The sequence below is a fragment of the Halichoeres trimaculatus genome, unplaced genomic scaffold (assembly GCF_033239565.1).
Source record: "Halichoeres trimaculatus isolate MK-OKI-2021-1 unplaced genomic scaffold, fHalTri1.1 fHalTri1_scaffold_3, whole genome shotgun sequence".
NCBI classification, from domain to species: Eukaryota; Metazoa; Chordata; class Actinopteri; order Labriformes; family Labridae; genus Halichoeres; species Halichoeres trimaculatus.
In genome coordinates, this window is record NW_027437181.1 from 30,732,204 (window position 1) to 30,751,462 (window position 19,259).

The following is a 19,259-nucleotide window of genomic DNA, read 5'->3' on the forward strand; positions in this document are numbered from 1 at the left end:
GAGATCCTGACAGGTACCAAGCCCAGATTAACCATAACATTTGTTTACCGGACCAAACAGAGTTTCTGTCATCCATAAAGTCATCTGCATCCAGCATCTGGTGCAGCAAATATAGCACTAAATGCATGCATCTTCTTCAGTTGTGGAACAGCATACTTTAAATAATCTTTATCTTAAGACAAAGCATGTCCAACAGAGATGGGTAATTCCCCAAGAACTGATCATCAACATTATCTGAACTCAACTACCACCAGTTGCTAGCATGACAGCCGAGTTCACATGGCTTTGTAACTTTGGTGGAGACATTTTAAACCTATTTCTTTTGAGAAACAGCTCAAAACTGAGCAGCAACCTCTGGACTAAGTAGCCTTAGTGCTGAAAACTGCAGTCCTTTGACAGTTCACTTGAGGCTGGCTTTAAAAACCACCAGAAACCACACACATGCCATCTCAAAGACACCAGTTTTGCATCAAAATAAAACACGTTTTTCAAAGTTGTTAAACTTATGACTTTTGCTAATATGTAGTGATGACTGACTTTATTGACAGGTGGGTACCATGCAACTGTACGAAAGAGGGTAAAGGCCCGCCTCTTTGCTTCATCCAAACTACGTCAAAGCTGGGTTGAGTTCAGCAATACTAAAATGCCGTCCGTCAGCGATAGGCTTCAAAACTTTGTATCAGAAACAGATAGGTGACATCACTCACACTGCATTCACAATTTATACAATTTAAGCAAAACAGATTGAATCTTACATGGCAGTGCAACTTATATTCCAATTAAATTCAATGCTTTTTTGTTTTTGACTCATAGTAAAAAAAAAAAAAAGACAACATTGGTCATTAAAGCCCATTTTAACAAATATTAGCATGCTAACATGCTTGATTATAATTGGGATCTTTGACAAGCAAAGCTAATTAGAATTGTTGTATGCTATGATGAAACATTAGCATGCCAATGATGTCACTCAATGCTGATATTTGCTATAAATGCTCTATGATGGACTACCTAATGATGAATGTTGTAACTAATCAAAATCAAAAGCTAGAAAATAATGTCCATATCAACTGCTGGCTCTAGATTTGATTCTCTATGAATTTGCTGTCCTGTCTATTGGTGTGCTGGTTTTCTGATATACAAAGATTTATTTAAACTGGAGATGCACAATATTGGATTTTTTGCCGATATCCAATATGCCAACATTTAACAACTCATTTAGCCAATACTGATATTTTTTCTGAACCCATAATTGCAGAGATTACCAACTCTCTTCTCTACTGGAAGTAGCATATTGTATTATGGTGTATACTTTTATCTCATTTGTTATTTAATATGCATTTCCTATATGATAAATATACACTTCGAAATGTAAAAAATATATTTATGACAACTGCTTTTAAATGAAAAAACTCAAAAAGATAAAGCCTACTTGAAAGCTGGATGACACTCTTCCTGAGAAGGGCAAATTTGGCCAATTTCACAGTTGACAGTCAGTAAACAAACATGTGAGAAATGCAACTGTGCAGCATTTGAACCCAAATTAAATTAGTAGACTGCTGATTAAATTCAAGTTTAACTTAAAAGAGGAGCTAAATATGGCACTTCTCAATCTGAACCGTGCAAAAAAAATCACAAAAAGTCCGGGGCCCTCAGCCCATTTTTTAATAGGTTTATTATATCAGCAGAATTTGATGTGTTGGCCGATATCTGATATTTTATTTTTAAGCCAATATCATCCAGTATCGAAAACCTGCCAATAATATAATGCATCCCTAATTTGAATGTATGCCTTAAGGGTTTTATCTCTTATCAAGAGTTATATGAGTAAGAGTTTAATAAAAAATGGTAAGTTTTCAAAACAACATGTAACATCAAGTTTTGCTGCAGCAAAATCTACATTAAGTTACTTTTACATTACCTTCAACATTTGTAAGATGGTAATTGTGTTTAGTCCCAGTTGTGCTGTTTTCACATTAGTAGCTCTCACTATAACATCTGTGTAACATTTTGTGCATTTAACACAGAAGTAAACAATGGTGCAAAAATAAACTTGAAACTTGAGAAACCACAGATGTATTCATCTTTACACACTAATGATATAGCCATATTCTAAATGCTTTAACCCACAGTGCACCTTGCAATAACCAGTGGTAGTACCATTGTGCTATGTATTGTGCAAGGGAAGGAAAGTTGGCAAAGTGCACTGTGTTAAAGCTCCACGAACATATGGCATCAGGCCAAGGAGCCCCTGTAACCATTCTGAAGACTCAACTCTGTCTCCTTTGTGTCCTCGCAGGAAGTACAGAACAGCCTTGAGACTTTAAGTCAAACAAATATTACAATTTTCTTGACATTATGAAACCAAAGCAGCCTCTCTGTGCCCTCTTTAATCATATTTATGTAGCACGCAGAGAAGTAGAGGAATCCTTATGCTTCATTACAGCTGAACACAAGTGATGCTAAAGTCTTTGCACTCTACTTCTGATCCCAGACCGAATAATCCCACGCTGAGTAGCTGTATGTTAAAATTAATATATATATATAGACAACAGCTAATTTAAGGTTAATGTCGATGCATCCCGTGGAATTAAGAGACACTTCCTTATGGCTAAGAGCAAAAGTTGAGCCAGATTTTTAGGAAAACTAGAATAGGAAGTAGGAGCTTTCTTTTCTGCTGCATATTTCCAAGAGTTTCTGGTTTAGACATGGAGAAGAGTGAGAAAGTAGACAGGAGGGATGTTTTGATAGCAAGAACAGCAAACCAGCACTGCCTTTTCTCCCACTGTACCAACAAACAGGCAAAACCAAATATTACCCCCAACAGGCAGAGGAAGGCAGAGACGGGTAGTAAAAGGAGACAAGGAGGAGGAGCGAGTGGTCTTTGTCGTGCTGTCCCTTCTGTTAGCACTCAGTTGGCCTTTCTGCTCCTTAACCAAACAGCCTGGTTGGTCGTAGTCCTCTGAGTCCTTACACCCCCGCCTCCAGCTCCGGAACCCTCGTGCTCTGCGAGTTTCCTGTTTGTCTGGTTGAAAACCTGGCCGTATTTTACTCCCAGGCGGCATACTGGGAGCAACGTAAGAGGAGGAGGAGGAGAAGGAGAGGAAGAAAAGCACAAGGGAGACGGACAGAGGGGAGGTTGGCGGGGAGAAGGCAAAGGGAGAGACACTGAACACTCCCGAGTTGGGATTGATTTACTTCATTAACCGAGATTACAAGTTTAACTTACAAACCAGAGGTCAAAATTTCTCATTAACAAGGGGACCGTGGAGAACCTCAGGGCTTGGAGACCACTCTTATTACTGACTACACATTTCAATCTGTCTTTGATGTTCCATGTCTGCCTTTCTACCCCCTCTTTCCCCCTCCTATTTTTTGGCAGCGAGGTTGATTTTAATTGTAGCTATAGAACAGAGCATAGTTTGCCTGTAAGCCAGCCTCCACATCTGTAGTGAGTGCAGCTTTAGTGATATTGGGTGCAGTCCATAGCTTGGGGCTAATTTTAATGGTCCCCCCCTCCTCCTCCCTCCTTCATTGGAGACTCAGATTGTTTTCCACGTGATTCCTGTTAATTTAGCTGGAGGAAAGGGCATCAGTTTTCCTTGTGCTTTTCCCCCTCTCTCCCCATGCCTCTCACTCTATTGCCTCACTCCTTCTTTCTGATCTACAGCCTCAAAGAAAGAAGGTGAAATGAATTCAAATGGAAAAATAGACTGTGCTCACTATTAAATCGCTCGCCTACCTTTGTCCCTGGCATTTGCGCCTGGTCGAGGCAGATACGAGGAAGGCAGTGTGGCTGTACAAAACTGAGGCAATTTAGCTGCTATTGTCGTTTCTACGTCAACAAACAAAGCTCTTCCTTTGATGTGATAAATGGCCTCAGTGGTGGGATGATAACTATGAGCTTGTAAATGTGTCAAGGATGTTTCAAAGCTGTGAGCATGTTTAACACTACAGGACACTGAGCGTTGAGGAGAATTTCCCATTGCAGAGCCTTTAATGCTAAAAGTCAGATGTAGTGAGCATCCTGTATCTCTCTGTTATAAGGTAACAACACAAAAACACTGCAGTTTGGAAGAAGGAAATCACAACACCTGAAAATCAGTGAGAGGAAAGCAAGGAGAAATGTGCCAAAATAATGTTTTGATCTTTTCTCTGTACCAAACTGTTGTTGCTAAAGACAAGCGGGAGATATGAGTCTTTCAACATGTTCTTTCTATGTGTCAACATCTTCTTATAAGGCACCACAGAACTGTTTCCTCAGCTTATGTTTTAAGATATATTGAGCCTTTCTTATCCACCTTCAGTTGCCCTTTGTCACCACCCTCCATCCCTCCACCTTCTTCAAGGTAGCTCACCCTTGACTTTGTGCTGAACTTCAAAAGCCTGTGTGTGCTGATTGGAGGTTTAAGGCTGCAGGACTATTAAGCCGGAGGGGTTTCGTTGTGATGTGCGTGTATGTGTGTGTGTGTGTGCGTGTGCCTGCACCGCCCCTGCCTGTGCAGTGACCCACTGCTGGGGCCACAGCAGGCCTTCTCCTAGCCAGCCAGCCAGCAGCCCCAGCCATTGGCTCCTTGAAAATAATCCACCCTGCGGAGCCCTGTAAGGCCCCCTTTGTTCCCTCCTGCAGACTAGATCAGGCTGGAGACAGACACTCCAGTCTTGACTGGCTATCAGTTTCACAGCCCGTGGCCATCCATATCCAGGCACAGACCCAAGCCCGGCCAAGCCACCTTCAAATTAAAGGTGGGTGAACAAGGGTGGGGGGCGAGGTTTGGGGGGGATGGAGTGAAATTGTGTCACCTGAATTCCGTCACAGTCCGAACATGGTGGAAAGGTGGTCTGATGAGGAAGAGAACAAGCGGAAGGGAATGAATATTGAGGAGGAGGGTCTGAACAGGAGCTCTGCCTCTTGGTGAACAGAGCAGGATCTCAACAAGGCCATTATCTGGCTCCTAATTTGAGCTCTGGCACAGCACTGAAGGGCTGCCTTTGTCTGGGATTAATGCGGAAAGCTCAGGATGCGATGTCAGAGGGAAATAATCAGCATGGGCCCTTCATAACGTTGGCTGCTTGTGCTCCTGGCCAGGGCCCCCGGCTCATTTCTGTGGAGATGAAATCTATGACAAGCCCCTCAGTGAAGCTAAGAGCAGGCAACAGTCCAGTAACACCCACAGGCCTCCAGGCATCCTGTGACCCCCTTAGAAAAGTCACATTCACTTTGCTCTGGAGAAGGGAAAGAGAACGCTGCGGGCGCTTCCAGCCCATGTGAAATGAAGAAATGTGAGGAGGTGAAAACGAAGTGAAAATAAGTTAAGATTCCTCGTCCGCCCCCTCTGCAATCACCAGAGGAGGGGCACACTGTGACTTCACTTCATTATGCCCCTCTAATTAAACATGAACAGGACATTAAACAAAGGGATACAAAAGCAAGAGAGAGGAACTCCAGCATAATGTATATTCATGTTTATGTTGTGTAACTGCGTTTGAGAGAGCAGTCTGAGCAAGCAGCTTTTTTTTTTAATGCAGCAGAAGGTCGCAGGCTAATACCCATCAGGGTAAACCATTCTGAAAGAGGTTGGCACTGCACTCAAGGACCAGAAGTAATGCTTTTATTTTGTTATTTATGCTTTTTTACTGGGTGCATTACTATGCTCCTCTGCAGCATATTGCTGCTAAGCGAAGGATGTGAAGATGCAACTCGATAAGCAGGTTATTAAAATGACCAATTGACATTCAAAATTCTTATTTTAGATTCATCATATTTACAGATGAATATGTGGAATTTAAATGTTTCCCTCTGCTGCCTGAAGGGAAATGTGACTTAGTACAGAAAGTGTGCATGACTTCATGTATGACCCTTTGCAGAAGAAATATGATACTCAAGTTGCTGCTTTTAGAAGCTCAAACAGTACACGGTTCTTTATGAAAACACTGTTAGCTTAGTTAAAAACAGACCAGGCAGGTCACATAGGAGTATAAAAACTTCTTCTTACCATCTTTGTCTTGTTGAAATGATAATGTGATGAGTGGATATTATTAAGATTCCTTAGCTACCAGCTAACGCTTTACAGGTTGGGCATGAAGAGGATGTGTGGTCGTTAGACAACTATCATTGTACACTATAGTCACAGGGAGCAGATCTTGTGCCCCATCCAAAACACAAACTCACTTTCTTGAGCTCTTAAGAAGTACCAGCTCGTGACTTTGAACACACATTTGAACTTTTTTCATCTTTCTCCATTAAGTAGACTAAAAATCACAAGGACAATGGTTCAAAGGGAGTATACTACATCAACAACCCACATGTGACCTCCACAGTACCCCCACCACACAACGTCAGCTGCAGGTATGCACAATCATCTCAGTGTCTGTGGGAATACAGATCTCAAGATTAAAGGGAAACCACTTGGAATCTGTGACCACTTCTGGTACATGTCAAAATGCACATAAAAATAAATCAATGTCAAAGTTGCAGCTTCATTTTGATTTTGATTGGTCAAACTTCACAACAACACAGGGAACACAGAGACACTCTAACTGTACGCTAAGTTAAGGAGCAAAAGAGTCTGACACGTTTCATTTCGGCCTGTTGACGGTGTGGCAAAACTGACACCCAGTCAGCCTCCTGAACCAGTAGGCTAATGAGCATGAATGATATTCTAGTAATGGATCCAGTACAACAGGGAGCATTGCTGCGTTTCTGATCGCTACAAAGTCACTCAAACCACAAGTGATGCTTTCAAAGCACTAGCGGCCAACAAACTGGAGGGACTATATGTCTAAGCTGTAAACACAATTCATTTCAGAGCTAATAAAATCGGTTTATTCAGCTTAAGTCTGATCTTTGCTCACTGCTGTTTTTTGTTTTTATAAGCTCACTAGCCATTCATTTGTCCGACTATGCTAATCTTTGCTAATGCTAATGTCTAGTTTGTTTTCAACAGCATTGCACAACTAAAAGAAAAACCACCTTCAACCACCACAACCAGCCTTTCTGTAGTTTTATGTGATTTGTGTTTTTCTTTAAACATTGTGTGTGTTGTGAAAGCTGTTTTCTTTAATATTCCTGTTTTGTAATAGAATTATGAACTCCTCCAGGAAGAACCTGAACCTAAACATACCCGACGCAGACTCTCAACAAACCATCAGTTCTGTTTCTGTCTCATAAGTGTTAGTGTAAAGAAATAAGCAGCCAGATTATAACATATATTATTAAATATTTTAAACCTCTCTGATTCAGTTCATCTCAGTAAAGTTTGGAGCCCACAATATTTCAAGCTGTCAATGTTTCCTACATGACAACTGGAGAAGCAGCCAAAGAGAAAACTCTTCCAGAGGTTCGGGTCAAACTCCCACAGGGAGTTTTATTTTTATTTCCAATCTGCATTTGTGTGTCTTCTCATGCATTCTGACATCTTGACTTTATTTCAAATGCATTGCATAACATTTAACTTAAATTAATCAGTCAAATGGTTAGAAGCCGGGTTTTTTCTACACTTTGAAACATTTTTGGTCGACCAAGACCTGAAGATCAGTTTGATGTGTTAATTAAGAAAGCACTTAAGCTCAAAGCCTGCTGGATAACAGCTGTTCTGAGTTGGCTGCTACATGATCCACTTTTGACTAAAAGAAGCCACATTATTCTATCAAGAGTGAATGAAAAAGTCAGGGGCTCAGAAAACAGCTAAAAAGGACTGTGTCATCGTGGATGATTGCTATGTTGTCAGCAGTTAGCAGTGTTACGCTAACTTTTGGTTCGACTCTTAAACTGACAATGATGTGGGAGCGAATACAATCTAAAATGTTGGAAAAGTTTCAACAGAGTCTGTAAATTTTGTGATTAGCAAATTGAAACTGTGATCGATCCAATATCTATGCATAATAACTTAGAGTATCGTAGATTAGGGATTGACTGCAGTCACTCTAATCATTTTAGATTCTCATAACAATTAAGAGTCAAAAATATCACAAACCATAACACAAAGACACATGAGAAGTCTAGATAACTTCTGAGCAATGTGCAACTCTTTGAATAGTGGTCCTTTAATATGTAAAATTATGTATTTCAAAACAAAAGCTGTCTTTCTCAGGAGGACTCACAAATATCTGACCAGCAGCTGGAAGTGGAAACCACAGCTTTACCTGCAGTTATGGATTCCTATTTCATATTCACAGTTTGGCAGATACATACCCAGTGACTCATGTTTTGCATATTTAGCAAACCTTCCTGTGTGAACCTTGCACATTCAGGGATAGCAGGAACATGAAAATTACCACTGAAAGCTGTTTACACAAATGAAATCATACTGTATGCAAAAATGAACAACACCTTTTTCTGGATATCAGAATTCTTTATAGAAAGGCAGGTGTTAAGTGTCTTTTTTAAGTTACTGTAAAATCAGTGCAGATGAGTGAAATCTGCTAGTAAATAAGTGCAATCAAATCTCTGCTTAACCTTGTAACCATGTGCAGTGGGGAAATAGGTATGAGTCAAACTCTCAGGTAAAAACATTAACTATAAAATGCTTTTTGTCCTTTCAATGTGGCATCTGTATGATTTGGATCTTTAATTTTGAGATGTTCAAAGAAGTACTATGTCTTTTTGAGTCTCCTCCTCGCATTGCTTGGCAAAAAAATACAATTCAACTTATTAACTAGAAAAATGTTCACATCTGACTGATTGTTTCTAAAAGCTTTATTGTAAAAAACTGAGGCGTTGAGCACTGTATAAGTCTGAGTAGCAAGTCATTTGGTCCAAGTCCCAAGCAAGTCTCAAGTTTTTCTGTTGTGGGCAAGTCAAGTCAAGTCACAAAGGTTGTCGAGTGGAGTCACAGGTTATCTCAGGTTTATATCTTGAAAAGAGAAACCTTACCTTCTTAAAGTAAACGTCAAAAAATACCATGCAGATTGGTCTGCAACTCTGCATGGATTAAACCAGGGATGTCCCGATATTACATTTTTACTTCCAATACAATACCGATACTGCAGCATTGAGTATTGGCCGATACCGATATTAATCTGATACAATATCAGCATTGAACATGCATACTTTTATTACTTATTTTGTAGTATATAGTATTTTAGAAAAGGCTTGATTAAGTGATATTATTCAAACAAAGAACAGTAGTCAGCAACAGTAGGTATCAGGAAAAATTGACCCATTTATTATTAACCAATGGGTAACAGAAATTGTAACATTAAACATAAGAATATACTAGTAATTGAATAAAATAAAGAATAAATTAGAAGACCCAGAAAATAACCTAAATAAATCAAATAAAAACAGCAGGAGTGAAGTCTGGAATGGACTGCTTATATCAGAGATTTTAGATGCATTCTGGCATTATCCGATATTTGTTTTTTTGCTGATATCGATATCAATATCAGACTGGGACACCTCTAGATTAAACCAGCATAAATCATAAAAGATTTATATTTATCCATTACATGTTTGATCATTTAGACCTAGGTAGGTGGCAAAGGCTAGGCTACATTCCATTAAAGAAATTGCATTGCTCTCTTATACTCTACATATCTGTCAAACAGAACAAGAAGAAGAAAGGTTTAACAATTGTGTGGTATTTCTGTGTAGCAGAAATAACTGCATGTATCCACAGCACACACACACATCATTAATGTACTGTCTAGTGCCTACTACAGGCCTACTTTTTTTTCTTTAAAAAAACCCGAAATAATCTTGACATCCATGCTTTTATATTTTTTGTTTTAATATGTCATTTATCATCAGGCACAAATTTAGCTGCCTATAGTGCCTGGTCATGTGCATTTGTTTTGCTGGCATATGATCCTTTATCTACCTTCCCAAAGAATAACAGAGTGGACTAAACGCAGCTATAGCTAGAGGAAAAACTTATCGGAGGCTAAAAGAGAAGGAATAAAGGTTTTGCGTGGGAGTTATTTACTCTGCTGACGAGTCACGATTGGATGTTATGAAAAGTGATAAGTTGTTGGATGACGGGGGCTTGCTGCTATTGATGGATGTCATTTATGCAGTCACATAAGCTACAGTAGCTCATATCAATGCTTGCGACAGTGGTGAGTGAAATTGTTTGTCTATTAGCAACAATGTTCAAATGACTTGAGTCCAATTGTCTGGTGTTGAGTGTAAATATAACAGTTTAACATGAACCACTGGAAACAGACAAAACATTTGACAGCAAAACCAACAAACAGGTGTAGTTCTTACCTCTGTCCCTGATGGAGTGGCCCCTGGTGAATCCACTTTGCGTTTTTTCCGGGGTCCGATGGCAGCTAGGGCAGTAAGGTTGGCGTCTCTCTGCCTCATCTGGGCCAGTTCCTGTTGCTGCATCTGGAGGAGATAACATGAAGTTTAGAGATGTAGTAACAGCCATGGCACATTAGTTTGGAATAATTCTTCAATGGTTTCATTCTTTAATGTATCTCAGGTTTTATGCACATAAAAAACTGTATACTTGTACCATCATAAAAAAGAGTTACCATTCTCTTTTAAATATTTTTGATCTGGTTGTGCTGACAGCATGAAGTTACCACAGCAGTCTGTTATAACATAAATGATTGTAAAATATGCTTTTAAGGTTTTTAAGATTATTTACAACCAAAAATTTCACATTTTGATTTCTGTGTTACTTCAAGATAATATATAAAAGATAAGGCGAGGGAGTAATCAGACCAGCCAAACCAACTTTTAAAAGAGGAATGCCTCCCTTCTCTTCCTCTAATCTGTCCATTCATGTGTGGTGCAAGCCTCTGTGCCAGACAAAATGGAAGTCTGTTGTCAGGCATTAACAGAGCTCCTGTCAAAGACCAAGTCTGTCTGTAGTCACATGGTCCCATTATGATTTTTGCAGTTTGTGATGTAAAAGGGGGAGGTTGTGTGGAGGTAGAGCCTGAGGTAATGTCATGTCTAGCTGCAGGGCTGAAGGGTAACCCAGCGTTGCTGGGAGCTGCCCTTTCTATTGGGTGGATGTGTGAGGGCCCGGGGCCATGGCACAGAGGGTGTCAGCACTCCCTCTAACATGCAAACACAGTCCACACACACACACACTCACACACACACACACACGCACACACATGTGCCTATCAATCTTGGCCACAGCACAGGGAATGCCTACCCACCAGCTTGCCTGTGTGCCTGCCCGCTGGGGGAGAGAGGCCCGGGTTGAAGCGAACAGGGACAATCAATGTGCGCTTTCATGTCTTTCATGTTCTTTTATGTTATCTCTCAGCATGCGTTCGCCGGGCGCTGGTGTTTGTGCGAGGCATGTATGTTGTCTGATCGAGGGAAAATTTCATGTTACTTTCAGATGGCGCTCTTTAAAAGGTTGCTTTGGTGTAGAAAGTCTGATCTAAAATGTGCATGCAGTTCCCTCTGATTTCTTCCCTAAAACCCCGATGGCAAGGCATGCCCTTTAGGGTGTTGCCACTTCACATTTAGCACGGCGGAACTGTTGAAAGATTCAAACACGCTGACAACACAGAGCAGGGGAAGTAATAACAGTTGAAGCAGGCAGCTGAATATCTGAAGCACATTTATTTGTTCATTTTCACAAAGGGTGGTGGCGAAAAATGTGTATACAGTAGTTTAAGTGTTAAATGAAAGCAGTGGTATGGACAACTATCTGAGGAGGTTGAAAGGAGGCAGAGCTGGTAATCATAGGTTCCGACTATACAAACATTTATAAAGAGAGTATTAGAGTGAACTGTAGATCAATGCTGAATGTGGTTAACAGGGTAGAGATGATTTGTGCCCCTGTCCTTATGATACATTTTGCATTCATGCTATCAATGCTAACCGTATTACACTTTGCCACAAACGACTCACAAATCTCTCTGGGCATGACCTTAAAAAATCCCAAAGCAAAGAGAGCTAGAAGTGAGCAATAGAAAGGGGGGGGGGTCTGCTATCTCACTGATGGCACCAGGATGCCGGCATCTCCGCCTGGCAGTTGGCACCAGGCATGGGCTCCCAGCGCCCAAAGCAACTGCCTGCATTTTCAGATTTATGACTATATGATAAATGAAGACTTCATTTGACCATCTGCATCCCTCCAGTCTGCGCTTCCCATCAGTACAAAGGCCGCCATGACACAAGGGGACTGATTTCTGATTTCAATCTGGTGCCACTGTGACGACTGTACCTTCCTTTTATGGGCTCTAAGCGCTGATACATGCTGTGAGTCAGGGAACGCCTATCATTGATAATCCCTTCAAGTTGATAGAGATGAAATTTGATTCAGACATTCTTCACAAAACGTACGTTCACACAAAGCCCATTGAATACAGGCAGAAGCTATATAAGATACCCAGGTTACCTTTAGGGTTAGGACCCAAACCATCTCCAACCTCCCTGGGCAACTCCAACCATGGGTAAAGATACCGACCCTGACTTTTACAACTGGCGCATTCCTAGTTTGTGTTACTCCTCCAGTGCTGGCTGAACAGCCTCACCCTGCCATGACGGTTATGTGACAATTCCAATAAATCAATATCTTGAACAGGCAACCAAACAAAGGCTCCTGTGAGCAATGCTCTTGTAGAGTTTGTTCTTCTCATCATAGATTCTAATTAAAACTCTGCCCCCGCTTGTGTTTTCTGTTGTCATTTTGTCACAATAAAAAGAAATGAAACCTGTTGAATTTTGGGAGAAACACCTGGTACCACATTTCCAAACTGTCAGCACAGCTCCCATCTCTGTATGTGAGTTTTAAAGTGCGATTAGTATCCTAAAGAATCTGACATGATTTTAAAGACTGTTTTTGCAAATCGAAACTGTGACCCACAGTTCAACAATCGCTCTCTACCTCCCGGTCTACCCTGTCGGCTATGTTAAGCCTTAGGTTCAGTCACAGGCAAAAACTGCAAAGGTCACTACAGAGATTCATCCCAGACTGGAAGAACAACCAGCTGGCAGGATGCATACATTTGCCAGCTCCAATCAATGGTACCACATAAATATCGGCTGTTCCAAAGTCACGTAAATACCAGTGCTTCCAGTCTGCTTGTATGCCCTTTTAAAGCAGGGAACTAGAACTTGTAAAGTCAAATTATTAGCAAAGGTCAGGAGATGTAGAACAATTTCCAGATACCCGGCAGAATCAATCTACAGCTTTGTTAAAAAGTAGTTTTAGTCTTGATGCAGGGAGCACAATGTCAAGGGATGATGTTGTTAATGTGAAAAGTGTGTCTGCGTATATTCCTGAGGAAACATTTGTCGCATTTACACAGATCTTTCTCTAACAGAAAGTAAAAGCTGTGCTTGATGCATGTCAGCGGACGATATGAAGGTGCTTAAATCTAAACACAGACACGCCAAACAAACAACTAGTATTCATCAAGCTCTTTAAAATCTCTCCTTACCTAAGCGTTAAGTTTGAGAGTCTGAAGAAAAACTAATTGACTAATATTTAGAATATGTTTTTGTCTTAAAATCTACAACTTCTTTAATAGAGTGTTTCTTTTATCATCAGTCATAAGTGCTTCACCAAAATGCAAAGTTGTTCTAATTTGTTAATTTTGTTTGCAATGGTGCAATATAACTATCAAGTACAAGTATCGTGACTTTATTTGGCATCCTCCACATGAAGTCAGACATCACTGGTACTCCTCCACAGTATAAAGAAAAATACTTACTACCCTCTAAAACACATCATATTTTCCTCACTTTAAATCTGAATACATAATGTTTGATTTCCTTGAAAAATCTAGGTCCTGGATATCAAATTACAAGGTTTCATTGGATCATTCCTTGTCATGGGGTCATGTCCTGGAAGACTTTTTCAAATCATATTGAAATAACACCAGGACCTCCAGCTTAGTGCAGAAGATGTTAATATTTATAAACTGAGGAGACGGCTGGTTTGTGAGTTCAGCAAACAGTAGCTGAATCACTTCAGCTGCAAACAAGCCAAAATAAGCCAAAAAAGAATGAATAAAATAAATAACAACCTTTGCAGGATTTTCATTTTTAATCCTATTAAAACTTTTTAATAATGTGAAAGTTAATGTTTTCATTTATTCACACTTTATTTGTATACTCAGACTGACACGAGTCTTTTGGGAGTAAACTGATAATTTAATCAAAAGAGCAAGCCACACATTTCCTTTTTTAAATCAAGAAACAATCAATGGTCCATGCATGTTTCAAATCTATAGTTTCTGGCATAACTACAAAACCCCACCATGTAAAAACGGGAACAGAAACATTGGTTGAAATGAGTGAATCTCAAATATTAATTTCAATTTGCCTCTTTCTGTATTGATTTCCAGCTGGAGGTTTTCCAAATTTTGCAAAGCTTGGAGCCCTGTGTCATAATGGAGCAGTAAAAGTGTCTTTCAAGACCTTAATAACAAATAACAGTTTTTTTCTGAACACAGAGGAAACTGCAGTCTGTTCCCTCATGATGCAAAAATGCCCAAAATATAGCAAGAACCTCAGAGCGCTCTGACACGCCAGGAGTGAAGAGGAGGATGAGCTGCAGGAGCCATGATGGACCTACCGTTCTCCATCTCTGCTGTTTTTAACAAAGACTATTCTCTCCACCCTCACCCACACTCTCCCCCCTTTCCTTCTCTGGCCTGAGGGGCTGCTCGCGGCCCCCCAGACGCTTACAGACAGATGTCCTTGGTAGAGCAGAACACGCTCTGCTTGACGTCACAAGCAGCTACAGGGCTGTGAAGGAAGCTAAAGGGCTCTCTGCCCTGCAAAGACCACAGAATAAAAGACAGATCATGGGCTCTGTCTCTTACCCTCCCCCTTAAAGCTCTGGTCCAAAATGACACAGAGGAGGGGGTCTAAGTATAAGAAATAACATATGTCACTTTCAGTGCTAGCTTCTTTTCCCATAAGATGTTTGGTGTCATGGTTATATTTCAAAAAGGACCAAACCAATTTCATCATGTTTCCAACATTTGCATCCATCTTAATGTTGCTCTAGAATCTGGAGTGCTTGTTGGATTCTGATGACAAAAGGTAAAAACTGCATCACAATTATAAAAGTAAACCCTTTAATGATTTCTAATGCATTAGGCTTTCACTCCGCTGTACTGAACTAAAATATACCATAATACAAAGTCCTGCAGCGTGTCTGCTCTGGATCTAAAACTGACACCAAACTCTCTCTTCTTAGCGCTTCTAAAGAAGTGTTTCATCAAATCTATGTCAGGGAGAAATATTTTGACCACTCTTCTGATGAAGTATATATAAACACTAGCACAGCATTAAATTAACACCACTTCTGATAATAGTAAATTTCAGCAGTAGGAAACAAAGGCTGCCAAACTAGTACTTGATTTTAACTCCAAATATTACAGCAAACAGTGACTGCTTTTGTGACTAGAAAGCCCAAAATGTTGTTTGCTGCTGAGCAAAGCAACAAGGACAGGAAAGTTGGCGGCCCATTTGACACTGGCATCTCAACAGCTACCCAGAAGTATTAGTCGACTGGTTTCAGCTTGCTACTTGAAGCCAGACCGAAATATGAAACATGTCACAACACTTAAACATTTTTATACTCAGGGCAAACCAAATAAATATCACACTTAATTTTATTCCTTCAAAATTATATGTTCATATATAAAAGAATGATGTCTTATTCAGTGCACTTTTTTAACCTAAATGTGTATGTATTTTAATTCTCCCCTGTAAAACATTTATCATTATTATTATCATTATTAGTAATTAAGCTCTTTCTTCTATTTTGTAATATTTAGTTTTTATTCACAATAACTGTATGGAGAGAGTGCAGTTCAAACCAGAGTCAAATTCCTTGTACTCTTGAAGATACCTGGTGAACAAAGGCTATTCTGATGTTGATTCTAATTAAAACCTAAATGCTGAAACTATTTTATGCAGAGTCAAAATCAGGTAAAGTTTTTGATTTTGTCTGATACCTTACTAACTAAAGATAAACCAGCAGAGCAAACCTGAAGGAAACCTGCTTTAATTAAGGATGCACCGATCCAACTCATCTGGTTCCGATACCGATATTGATACCGATACCAGTCTTCAAAAATAACCTGCATGCCTTACTGAGGGATAAGACTGGTAATGTTTTAGGCAGAGGCAAAAAAAAGTTTATGGAGTTACTGAAGTTAATATTTATTTAAACTATAAAATGTGTAAATGTTTACCAGCAGTTTTGTAAAAACTGCTGGGAGTTTTGTAAAAACCATGCCTCAGAATTTACAGAAATTATAATATTTAATTGTAATATTTTTTACCCTGTAGACTGGTAATTCAGCAAAAAACACAAAAGTGCATCAGAGGCAACATTCCAAATCAAGTATCCAAGAGCGCCAGTAAAAAGAAAAGGGAGAAAGCTGGTTGCCTGGATCAGCACCATGGATCAGCCCATTCCCACTGATACCGATACAGATATGAGGGGCACTGATATCCGATACCTGGATTGGTATCGGTGCATCCCTAGCTTTAACAATAAAATATTGCAAATGTAGGTATGCCTATTCGTGTATTCCCAAGGCAGGTGGTTACTGATTTTTGTCACTGCTATTTTGGGCAGAAAAGTTTGAGAAGACATACTCTGAACTAAACCTGAACCATGCTTAAACCTTACTTTGCAAGGTCTAAACATCAGCATGTGGGTATTGCCATTGTTCTCATTGTAATATATGGACTTGAGAAACAGCTTAAAAGTTTTGGCTATCCAAAGCAGAGCCAGTTTATGTGCACCAGTTTCCTAATTTCCTCCCTGTTCCCAAAGAGTGTGTGTTGACATTGTACGTATGTGTTTTATGTACGTTTGTATCCAAAGATCTCATTCACCTGACACCCACATGGCCGACATTACGTGAACATCTGCTAGCTGCATCTTGAGGCCTTTCTTCATGTGGATTGCCTGGCAGATAGTTTGCTGCAGGGAGAAGAGCCATTTGTGGCAACCAATCAGGTTTCACTCCTCCATCTGCACTGAGACACTACAAAGAGATGAGTTCAGACTCAAACTGCTCATGTAGGCTAGTCTTTCTGCTAAAACTGGATAAAGAAACACAGGAGTCACCAACAGAGCTCAAAAATGTAATATAGAAGAAGTTCCTGTAAGAAATTATTGAAGACAGATTGAATTAGTACTGGAAAACATACCTCTTATGATTGTGAGCTACGTGCTGTCTTGAGCAGCTGATTTTAGGAAGTCTCACAGAGGTGAAGCTAGACTTACTTTATTAAGTTTAAAACTGACACCTATAAGTACTTGAGTACTTTTCAGACAAAAAACTTGTGTTTGCACATTTGTATTGATACCAGTCTTGAGAGATAATAAAACAGATGAGAGTTAAAACAAGCCTCAAAATTCTGTTTCATCCTCCTTTTCAACTCACGTGAATCTCTTCCCTTGAATATTCCAGCGACTCTGTTTGTGATTATATTATTTTACCTATGGAGATTCATTCAAAATACATGCATGAGTTAATAGTCGTGGCCTGGAGTGCTTCATTTTCTCTGAAGCTGAGTATGTCAGAAGTGTTTCTTGGGCCAAGGACCAATTATTCAGAGCCCAGAGCTGCCCCTGGAGCTAAGGTCATTATGTGAGTGTCACTATCATGACCCTATGGTTTCCTCTCATCTGCAACTTATTTGCAGGAATTAAAGCATGCAGAGGGAAACTGTGAGATACATGTGGATAAACGGAATATGTCTCACAGTGGAGAAGGTTTTACATAGGAGTAAGTATTATTTTTATAAATAATAACATTTGCACTACACATTTTGCCCAGGAATAGTGTTTATAATGAAGGAGCCAGAAATCAGTGTTAAGCAGATTCTGAGGATGTTTCAGCGGAGCGTCGGGAGGAGAGTGGTGATCATTAAAAATACTGCTTATCTAAGGGAAAATTTCCTACTTTAAACGTTCTCTCGTTTTGTCTCATTCTATGCCGCCGTGCTTCGTCTAGCACTCTTCTCTATCCCTGTCTTTCTTTTTTTTAAACATTTAGATTCGCTGCTCGTCACCTTCTATTGATCACGCCTAATTTGCATCCAGGAAAAGATGAGAACTCAGATATTCACACTCCGAGAGAGGACGATCTCAATGATTTATTCATTTCCAAATCAAAAAAAAAGGAGTGAAAGGAAGGTAGATGAGAAGGGGAATCTTCATAGGCAGCAGGCGACTAGCAGGCTCTGAGGCTGGGCTCCTCTTCCCCACACCGCCCCCGGGCACATAGTGTGCAAGTCCTCCTAATTAACAAGGTGAATCATGCTGCCGCTCTCTAATTAGCCAACATGACAATCTAATGGAAACATGCAGGCCGAGCTGGCACACTTAGCATCACCTCACAAAGACCCCGGTACTGTCCTTCCCTCATGAATTCCACAAATGACACCTCAGATTTGAACATAAAGTAGAGAGAAGGTGAGGCTGAGCGGTTCAGGGAAGTGTGTTTTTGGGAGAGGTCAGAAGGGAGAAGCTAGCTGGTGAAGGTGAGGGTGTTTTTCTCCTCTCCCATCTCCTGCGCGAGGTGTTTGTTGCCTAATTGAAACGTGTCCTGCCTCCTGCCTCCCTCTCACTTATATCCCAGGCACAGGAGGCTGGCACCTCGCCACCAGCGTAGCTCAGCATGCCCAATTCCCCTGTCGCTCGAGTCCCAAGGAGTGCTCTGGCGCACAAAGAGAAAAGTGAACCTACAGGCTTGTACAGCGAGGAGACGAGTCGCTATCTTCCTCTGAGGCAAAAAAAAATCTCCTTTTTTTTGTTGTTTTCCTTCTCATTACAGCACTTTGTAATATTCGAAAACACACAGGAACACCAAAGGTACTTTTAAAGCCTGCTTCTTTTTTTCTTGTAATATGTCTTGAGGTGAAGAAAAAGCTGAAGTTAAAAGTACCGACAACAAAGCAACAAATAAAAATAGGGTTAGTGTACTATTTAGCTGGACTTCTTTAGGACCTACAAAACAGATCTTTCTTATGTGATAATTAGATTATCTGCATAAAACCCTTGTTCCATCTTCAAAAAGCATAAAAATCCCGTTGACATTATATTAAATGAAATGACACCTAAACTAATGGATAACCTAATTTATCAAAAACAGAAAGCTGAAAAAGCACACTATCTCACAGCTCGAGAGGAACACAAAATACTCTTCTCTTCTTCACAATCACACAGGCTGACCATGAATACTGCTGCCCTACTCATATGACGGTGTTATGTATCTGCAAGGCCAGAAGACAAGAATATAACAACTATGAACTGGGACGCACAGAACAGCAGGAATTCTCTTTGAAAGTCAGCTCAGAAAAG

At 40.2% G+C, this 19,259-nt stretch overlaps 1 protein-coding gene across 2 annotated transcripts in view; it reads right to left on the bottom strand.

The window, feature by feature from the left end:
- Window positions 1–19,259, bottom strand: part of LOC141787433 (transcription initiation factor TFIID subunit 4) — a 129,153-nt gene that overhangs the window by 49,234 nt on the left and 60,660 nt on the right. For both annotated transcript variants that reach the window (XM_074665784.1, XM_074665783.1), the window contains one exon: window positions 10,208–10,330. In XM_074665784.1, coding sequence (XP_074521885.1) covers window positions 10,208–10,330 — 123 coding nt within the window. The remainder of the gene's footprint in view (window positions 1–10,207; window positions 10,331–19,259) is intronic.